This window comes from Papilio polytes, unplaced genomic scaffold, assembly GCF_000836215.1.
Source record: "Papilio polytes unplaced genomic scaffold, Ppol_1.0 DF822289.1, whole genome shotgun sequence".
In the NCBI taxonomy this organism is placed as follows: domain Eukaryota; kingdom Metazoa; phylum Arthropoda; class Insecta; order Lepidoptera; family Papilionidae; genus Papilio; species Papilio polytes.
The window spans coordinates 559910-570361 of NW_013526915.1; the positions used below are offsets into that span (position 1 = coordinate 559910).

The 10452-nt window shown below is 32.5% G+C and overlaps 2 protein-coding genes across 2 annotated transcripts in view; one reads left to right on the forward strand and one right to left on the reverse strand.

Moving 5' to 3' along the window:
* LOC106106266 (glutathione S-transferase D7-like) overlaps positions 1 to 10452 on the forward strand; it is a 144773-nt gene that overhangs the window by 101906 nt on the left and 32415 nt on the right. The window lies entirely within an intron of this gene.
* LOC106106169 (DNA helicase MCM9) overlaps positions 8307 to 10452 on the reverse strand; it is an 11855-nt gene continuing 9709 nt past the window's right edge. Inside the window, exons 17-18 of the mRNA XM_013286716.1 lie at positions 10380 to 10447; positions 8307 to 9410 (exon numbers count right to left, since the gene is read on the reverse strand). Coding sequence (XP_013142170.1) covers positions 8390 to 9410; positions 10380 to 10447 — 1089 coding nt within the window. The 3' untranslated portion in view covers positions 8307 to 8389. The remainder of the gene's footprint in view (positions 9411 to 10379; positions 10448 to 10452) is intronic.

The following is a 10452-nucleotide window of genomic DNA, read 5'->3' on the forward strand; positions in this document are numbered from 1 at the left end:
GCTTTAACCCACGGCGGTTTACATTTACACAGATCGTGTAAAAGATACAATAGAATGCATAAACATAAAAGGGTGAACCCTTTCTTATTTGACGCATTTTAACTTTGACTAATCAAAATATTTAAGAATATCTTCAAACATATTTGTATCTTTTAATACTGTTGTTTTGTATATTTTTTTAAGTTTTATTCTTCAAGTTCTGTATGCAAATAAATCTCGGTTAAATGTGTCTATTAGAATTTAAAGACATAAGAAGTCATGCAAGAAACTGCGTAATGCAGTATCTGGCCACTATCCAGTTTACAAATTGTCTAGAAAATTATACTGTCGGTCACATGAAGCTAAACATGGCTGGATAACGTCATATTGTCATAAAAAATCAAGATACGAATTTTGAATAATATTAAAATAGCCGAGACCAAAATAATAGTCAAAAGTAATTTAGAAATAAACGAAATTCGCAATAGTCATTGAGGCTAAATAGAAATTGAGTGTACAAAATATGTTACATTTAAATGTTGGACAGATTTGACTAGAATTATGGTAAAGTATTCTGCTGTAAAACTATAGTAAACTTTAATATGATAAATTCAAAAGAATTTATCTATCAAATAAAAATGAAACAGCAATGACATAAATTACGAATAGTAATGCGCTTTCGTTCGTCAATTATTTAAAACTAACAATCTGCCCCGTCTTCACACAGGTTGTAATTATTACAAGTATTCTACTGGGCACCCAAATTTTTTAACATTAGCTTAAACACGCTTAAAATTTTTCTTGTTATTTTAATCCGATCGGAATGTAATTTAACTTTAAAGCAATAAGATTTGTTATTTAAACTTTTGCCATAAACCATGCCAACTATTGGTATGAATCTTACTGAAGGGATATAAAATTTTAGCTCGCAAACAGACCTCAAATAGGTTTTTGTGTTAAAATTTCAATGATTACAGATACGTCGGATCGACATTACTCAACTGAGTTCAGTTTGTCTCGCAACAATAAGAACTCTGGTATCATTATACTGATGGAACTATCTCCATGGGGAGGGAGATTTATTGCCTGTATATCATTTAACTTGTTTAGCTTCATTGGTAGTGAGCCGTTTATCGCATTAAGACAGTCTGTTCATTATATTATACTAGCTTTTGCCCGCGACTCCGTTCGCGTGGAATTAAAAAAAACAAAAGTGAGTAGCCTATGTCTTCTTCCAGACTGTCCTCTATATCTACACCATATTCATCGACATCCGTTCAGCCGTTTACAACTCGGCTACAAACTCTAACAAACATCCATCCATCTAAACTTTCACATTTAAATTATTAGTATGATTTCTAGCTGTTGCTTGCGACTTCGTCCTCGAGAAATTAAATAATATAGCCTATGTTACTCACTAATTTCACCGCTTCGTAATGATAAAAGTAGTTTTGAAATCGACCTAGTTTTAAGAAATACAAATCTTTACAATATTGGCATAGATAGGTCTGTAGTCGGATGTCTTAGCTCTATTAATTACACTTATTTTGCAATTAAGAAATGTCTTTAAGAATTCAAAGTTGATAAATTATGCGAAATTTAAAAACTTTTAATTTTAACAAATAAAATACTAATAATTATCTTAATTGGTATAGCAATTAAAAATAATTAATTCTGATCTTGTTTTAAAACATTTACGAATAATGAGATTCCTATTGAAACACAAATTAAATTTGAATTCATTTAAAGAACCTTTTTTTGTACAACTGAAAATGCAATATACTCGATTCGACTTTACATCAGGCCGATAATTATAAAATGTAATATTTCTTAAGGTTTAAAGTGTAGTGACGTGGGAAGATCGGCTAATTGATAACGTAGGGCGGGACAGCGCAGCGCCAAATGCATGTGACACAAAATCAATAAACAAGTGATGGATGGCGCAGAATTTTAATTAAGCTCACATCACCCTGTTAGCCAACGAAATGAGCTTATAATGGCGGACATCGCATGCGCCGTCCGGGTATCAACTACAGCGCTTGCATAACGAGTACATTAAGATTATCACTATAACTATCTCCTACGTAATAATCATCTTTACAAGTATTTGTAGGCGTCGTTATTGATGCCTTTACTATGAGAGTTAAGCAAAAAAGCAAACACAGACTTGTAACTAGTAATGAAAAATCCAACCTAACTTAACAATTATAGATAGAATAGTTTTGTTTTTTTTAACCATAACCGCTGTTGCCCGCTTACGTCCACGCGATATTAACATAAAAAGTAGTATATAATATGCCCGTCTATGTCAGCTATACTTCAGTGAAAGCCCGGTCAAAATCGGTCCAGCCGTTACCTGGAACAAACGCGGGTAGCAGACAGACAGACAAAAAAATTTTCAGCAACGTAAATACATCATCTTCCCGAAATCTGGAACTTTTCTTTTGATATTACAGACACTCCAATTTTATTATATGTATAGATTAATAGTATCTTAGAATTATAGAGGCAAAAGAATTAACATAAGGGTGACTTTCATTCTAGTTAAAGGTTTGCTTTACGTTCTAGATTAGTTTCGTTGACAATGTCTATTCGAATTTTTGGATATCTAGTAATAACCTATAACCATTAATGAAACATAAAATTACGAGTAATTAACGCACTTCCCATCTCTAGTACGGACAACAAATTCCCCTTCAAATATGTTTCTGTCACTAATAAACACGAAATGTTATTATACCCATAGATGTCCTTATTGCAAGGACGATAAGAACTATGATGGGGCGTGTAAAGATGCGGTTCATGCCCCTTAGCACCCTTACAGCGCCCCCTGCCGACTCCAAATGAATAACCATGAAATTAGTCGTAAAAGTTGCATTAGTGAGGCAGTTAATAAAGCACCATGGTCCATGTGGTCCAATCGTAAACCCGCCAACCCGTAACGACTCGTATGAAAAAATATTAAAACAGCCATATTCATCTCGATGTGTCATATTTGTTTAAATTTGGAGTATTTAAAATCTTGCCTCTATTTATTGTTATACATATTTACGATTTTTCTATTAAATTATAAGGTACTACAGCTTTCGGTTGCGACTCCGTTCGCGTGGAATTAAAAAAAAAAGAGTGTAGCCTTTGTGTTCTTCCATACTATGCTCTAAATCTATACCAAATTTTATCGAAATACGTTCAGCCGTTTAGGCTACAAACTCTAACAAACATCCATCCACCTAAACTTCATGTATCCATGTATTGAATCATTTTTTTGCAATTTAGATCAATCTAGGAATTTCGAGAATATTGCGCGTAGCTAAAATGAGTTTTGGTCTCGACCAAATAGTAACTAAGTTATTGTTTACATTATTTATGTAAAAGATGAGGAACGCAGATAATAAAAAGATAGATTAACATTTTAATGCCTTATTAAATATTTATCACAGTGTCGCCTGTTTGTTATAGCTAATAATAATTATAAATAGATGGCCGTTAGTGCAATATAAATTTTAATATCAATATTATAGCGGACGTTATAAAACACTGTTGACTTTTGTCATTAACCTAAAAATAGATAGGTAAAATTTTAGGTTATATTTCGCAGTGTAACAAAATTGTTCATAACTAGTTTAGTAACTGGAATAGATTAAATATTTTTTTGTATTTTAATGTATTGAATGAATAATTAGTACTTTAAAAAAAATCGAGAGTTATTTTAGACATTCTGGAATTCAAAATACAACGCTAGCAGATAAATTTATATCTTATATGTAAATATTTGTCGTTGGAACCCTCGATATATTTTAGTTAATAAAAAATGACACCGTAATTATTCATCAAGACGGATTATAAAATAAACGATGCGATTAAAATTTTACACATCAATGAATGTGCAAAATGACACAACGTATTAATTTTTTAATGCGATGTCTTTTTAAATGTATTTTTATATTTCATTAACCAACGTAGGTAAAAATTATAAGATATGACGCGTCCAAGTACAAAATTGGACACATCAATTTGAATAACATCTCGAGTGATTACGAGTTTGTCGTTCGTCATAAAGGTCAATGCCCCGATGACACATTTATTCCGGCCATTTTTAAAAAAGAAACCATGAAAAATTCGTGCATTTCGAAATAGTAATTTCTGAAAGACAAAGCACTTTTAAAACGTCGAGATGCCTTTGATATTTAAATCTGTATATTCTAGTAGTTTGATATATGTTAGGGCCGTCTTCGAGTAGGACGTACATAATTGGACCGCCATTTTTCAATGGTCCAATAACGCGTTTCGGCTTCTTCTCGGCTGTCAGCCGTTTCACAGTCCAATGGCCGCACAAAGGGAGCTGGCAGCGTGACATGATGAAGTGTCACCTCCGGATGATAAACGACACGCTATCTCGACCGTCAAATAAGAAATCTAATTTCCCGCTACCGTTGGCGGTGAGAGCTCTTGGAGAGTTATCTTTCAATATTGGTATTTTCACATGATCTTATAGAGATTAAAATTACATGTTTTTAACTCCTATTTAATCACTTGTGATGACTTATAATAAGTTACGTCAGTTATGACTTTACCTTAGTTAAAATAATTTTTACACATAACGTGTATTCTACTTTTGTGTCTATCTGATAAAATAAAGGATTTTTTTTTTTATAAAAAAATATATTCCAGAAAAAATGAGGGGTTTAAATGTTCCTATAAAAGTCCTAAAACTTCGTAATGTGCATTGTTCAGAATAAGTTATTAAAATTTAACTTAGCTCACGTATCTCCATGAGATTTCTAAAACTCACTCTTTATTACACTATAAATGTAGAGCCAACAAGAAAACATCACGTTTCGCTTTTATACGTAATAAGAACACGAACTGAATGTGCAAAGAAGATACGTCCTGAAGGACCGCATAAAAGTTACTACTCAAAACTACTTCCTATATACTTTAACAACGCATAGTAGCTTTAATTTTAACTGTGATAAGGTTTATTGTTCTCTGCAAGTTCCTACAGGTGATATACAGATAAGTTAAAGAGTCGGTGTCCAGGAACACATAATATTTTTAATGTTCTAAGAGTTTGATTTATTTTGTACCCGGATAGAGATCGTGTTTATGTTTTACTTGTTCTAATGTATACAACGTAAGGGGAGCAATGTTTTCATAACTTCCGTCGACTGGCGCGTCATAAAGTTGCATTGTTCAATGCGATTATATTAAAGAAAATCTAACCATGCAGTATCGAAATACGATCTGGAATATACAGATTGAAAAAGTAACTTGAAAACAATAATTTCACTACTTTATAATGCTTTTGACATGCTCAAGAATTATTAAGAGCCTAATATAAATGGAAGCAAATTGTTACAAGATGATTGGATCGAGCGTCGGTGGCTCAGTGGTTTAAGCACTTGACTTGTAATCTATAAGTCTTGGGTTCGAACCTTGTCATGTACCAATGAGATTTTCGATTTTTCGAAATTTCATATGTACATAATTTGCCCAACGTTCTTACGGTGAAGGAAAACATCGTGATTCAACCTGCACATATCGGCGAAGAAATTCAAAGATATGTGTGAAGGCAACCAACCCGCAGTGGGCCAGCGTGGTTGACTATGGCCTAGTCAGCCTAACTTAGGGTAGGCTCCGAGCCCTTCGGTGGGGACATATAGAGAGCTGGTGATGATGATGATGATTGGATCAACCAGTACCGATTTGAGATCTGGGCGAAAATTCTATAGCACACACATATTGTACCATGCATGTATTCCGGTTTGCATTATAAATTTAAATAATTCGTTCAGCTATGTTAACGAAAGTTGAATATCGAGTTCATCGATTAAGAGACGGTTTTTAAAGATAAAGAGAAAAGAGAAGTTTTAAAATGTCAAAGGTTAACAAACTTTATTTAGGTTATCGGGTAAAGTACAAAATATTATATTGAAAAATTTGTAAACACGGAAAAGTAAAGTATAAATAAAAAATAAACTAAAGACATCTTTTTAGAACACTTCACTTGTTTTTTTTTAAATTTGAAAGAGACATTTTGATTCATGAGAGGTAACAGGGTAAAGGATTATTCACTTTTTTCCGCTCCCACTATTTTGTGATTTAAATCCATTTAAATATTTTTGCTGGGTTTTGTAAGGCCACAATTCAATTAAAATAAGACCGATACTGTATTAACGTTGCAATAATGAATTAAATTAATGTATTATCCAATACACAACATATTAATGGCAATAAAACGTTACCTCGGCATTGGCAAAAGATTTACGATGTCATTGTACAAAATGTTTGTTCGTTTATTGCAATATTTTCATACTTGACAATTTTTAACTGTTCGTCATTTATGTCTATTATGGGAAAGTCTTACTAATTACTAATATTATAAATTCGAATGTTTAGAAGTAATGGATGTTTGTCACCAGGGATCTCTAGTACGGATCTCGTTGAAATTTAGCGCAATTTTGAGAATATACATAGTTTTAAAGAACAGGCTACTTAGGAATTTTGTTATCTAATTCCGCACGGACGTAGTCGCGGGCGAGAGCTAGTTATTGAATAAGTAAATAGGTACATCTGTCATTTAATATTATCCACTTGAACTTGCACTGCACCTAACCCACCGCCATCAAACGCCGAGACAAAGCAATAAACTGTGTCAAATTAAAAACCCGTTTGAACTCGCCGTGACCATAATCGTGTATACGAAAATAAAAAGATCGTTTCGAATTCGTGACATGTGTCCACATGGTTCCAACAGACAAACCGTGCATAATGTGATAGAGTATGGCTCTACGCTGCACGGATGACGGGTCTTTTAATTGTCGTCTACAAAGTTCTTATTTAACGTTCTCTATGAATTTGTTATACTCGCAAGGTAGCACTGAATCTAATTTATCAACTATTAGCTGTTGCACGCGACTTTGTCCGCTTGGAAGTGAAGAAATAAAAACAATAAAAATCCTACGTTACTCGCAGATGAATTAGCTTTCTAACGGTGTAAGAATTTTCAAAATTGCCCAGTAGTTTTTGAGTTGTTTTAACAGATACAAGAAACAAATCTTTTCTCTTTATAATATTAGTAGAGATATGTATATATTTAAGTGGAGGAAACGCATAGGAAAAGGAATTATACTCTTTATGTGCGTCTTTTCCGTCGATTAAAGGTATGCAATGCCGCTCATCGCATTCGCGTAGCTTTTTCGGCGAATTTAGAGTTCCACACACTTGTAAGCCACCTCATCATATAAAAGGCCTGCAAACTTCGACAACTTTTTTTTCGCTTCAAATAAATGTAATATTCAACATTTTTTTCTTCAAATATAACTAACAATGAGTTTGAAGTACAATCCCATCCATCAGCTTTGCTGCAAGTTATAAAAGCCCGTATAATTTAATGTTTTTAACTGTCTTACAAGTTATATGATTGCAGTAAAAAAGATTTTGCTTTGCTAATCAAGGCCATGCCATCATCCATAACTGGGCCCCTCTTAGTTTTTGCGAAGCTTAATTAATTGTATATTGAAGCTCAGTTAATCATGTAATGTTATACCCGTCATATCTCAGCAACCTTATAACCGTGATTGAAAAGGATACAGAAATGATTGCCTCACTAACTTGAGACCTTTTAACTTACTCGCGTCTAGTTGATGGATTTTATCCCCTACTTAAAACAAGAATAGCAATGCAGTTTTGCTAGTAAGGGTTTATAGAAGACACAGAGCTAAAGCTTACGAGTTATCTAACTTTTTCTAAATAAACTGTCTGTAAAGAATAACAAAATTACAGTAACTTGAGTTAAGGATTCCCGTTATACCTTACCATAACAATCAAACGTATAAATAACAAGGCATGCAAAATCATCGCTATTTACATACGAGGAAGTATCCACTCGTATCGACAGTTGTTTACATTACAATGTCTTGACGTCCTCAAGATATCGAGTATAATGTTCGAGGGTCGAGTGTGTTCCCACGGCCCCAGTCGGCCCCAGTCGGTCCTTTATGCGTCAGTAGTCTGGAAATGGACACTGTTTCCTTTGCCGTTAAATCGATATTTGAATTATTATCAAATACATCAAATAATCGCCAATAAGATGTTAGTTAAATTTGTTACTGTGATTTTTTTGTCGTAAAATAATTTTTAAACCAACAAGTTTTGAAAGTTTTGTAATTTACTGATATGGTGTTTCTGCACCGTAGATGTTAAAGTTTTTTTTTGTCAAAAATTAGATTCTTAATTATGGATACTTGTAGAATTTAAACACATACTGAATGATAAATACATATATTTACATGATTTACATATCAACGCAATAGTAAAATCTAAACATATAGTCCTTCAAGCCGGATATTTTACTTCTTTTAATACAGTACTTATTTTTTCAATTATTAAGAAGAGCTGGATATTAATTTCATAAGTCCAAATCGATATCACAATCTGTCTCAAATATAGATATTTGAGAACTAGAAGTAGGTTTATTTAAACTTGTTATAGTTTGATTTGATTCCTTCTTAATACTTCTTAATAAAACTATTTCATTATCTTGAACATTATCCTCAGATTTATTTGGATCTTCTTTCTTAACATATTGAAATTGTTTTAAGAAATTCAATGTTTTAGAACTAGATTTACTTTCTGTGTTGGTTTTGTTTGCTTTTAAATCTCCTTTATCTTTTTCAACAATAATTTCAGGATCATTTTCAATGTTATCTTGAGTTTCTATTATATCAGTGTCATAATTATTCATATCTATATTTAAATCATTAAAAATATCATTTACACTTGGAACAGCATTTAACATTGCATCACATTCCTCACTTTCAGGTTCCCTTTTATTCTTTTTTGAGAATTTCGGTTTATTTTTTATAACAGCACCAACATCTGCTGTTATTTCTTTACGTTTTCTTTTTCGTGTTTTTCTAGTATCTGGTACTTTATCTTCACCTTTATGTAAAGTAGCATGTTTTCTTAAAGTTGCAGCTAATCTGTCATTAATAATTTGTTTTTCTGTATATTCCTCTTTATTTGATTTACTATGATTTGGATTCTCATCCTTTTTAAAATACGTACTAGTTATTAAAGAACACGATAAAGGTATATTATCATCAATAACTTCGTCATATTTTGAAAATAATTTAGTACAACCTTTTTCTATATTTACTTCTAAAGTTTTATGATCTGTTTGTAATAATTTTGCATAGTAAAGTAATTCGTCTTTCCATATTTGGTGTAGATTTAATTTATCTAATAATGTTTTTGCTGTACGAAGATAATCGAAATCTGGATATTTCTGGAATGTTGAATGCAACGCGTCCATAGTATCGTTTAATGTGCAATCTTGCATAGATAAATCTACTAAAGAAACAGCCATTATCGCGTCAACTGGTAATATTGTTGTTCGATACATTAAACGACAATGGGCTTGTGATAATCTGTAAGACAAATTTATTGACATTTTTCTTCTATACTATTATAATAAAGCGTAAACACACACTTCTTTGTTGCCTAAGATGTCGGCAATTACAACATATTTTTGAACAATTCCTTCTTTTATAAAAAGCCCTACACTTACGTCACGCTATAGGCTATATATTTTCATAAAACATAGGGGGTAAATATTTTGTATAAAAACCCTAATGTGGGAAAGAGACCATAAGCTGCTGCCAATATCATGAAAGCAAGATTGCCATGCTTTGTCATGTCATGTCATTTTAACATTTGTTATTGATAATTTGACAAATGTAAACAACATAATTAAACTTTCATAATTTTGTGCGGATGAAGCCGCACGGGAACAACTAGTGACTAATAAATATTATATTACTAAATGGATTCCACTCATCATCCACTTGCCCTTATCCCTTATGGAGGGTCGGCACAGTATGTGCTGCTCTTCCATACATCTCTATCAGCCGTCATATCTGAATCCACTCCTTTCTTAAGCATATCCTCTTTCACACAATCCATCCATACTTTCTTCGGTCTTCCTCTTCCTTTGTAGCCATCCACACTCAATCTCAACACTTTCTGGTTTATGTCCCCATCATTTCGTCGCATAATATGTCCATACCACGCTAACCTTTTGCTTCTCAATTTCTCCACCACTGGCGTTACTTTATGGATTCCACTGTTTAAACAAATATCGACTCCTAGATTATTTAAGCCACAATTTTGTGATTTTTCAACTTGATAAATGCTAAATTCTTTGTAAATTTACAAGTAAAATTAGAAGCAAATACTTAAAATTTAGATTGTCTATCGTATGTTTGATGCTTAGTTTTATTGTATTAATGTTTTGTCTTCCATTTTTTGTGTTTTAAACATATAACCGTTCATGCAATTACAAAAAAACAAATAAATAAGCAATATTTTGGGAAGGTGTATTACAAACTATTACAAACCTTACTAAACTGTCGAGCATTCTAACTGTTGTTCTAGAAGGATCTCTATTCAGAGATTTCCTTTGTAACATAT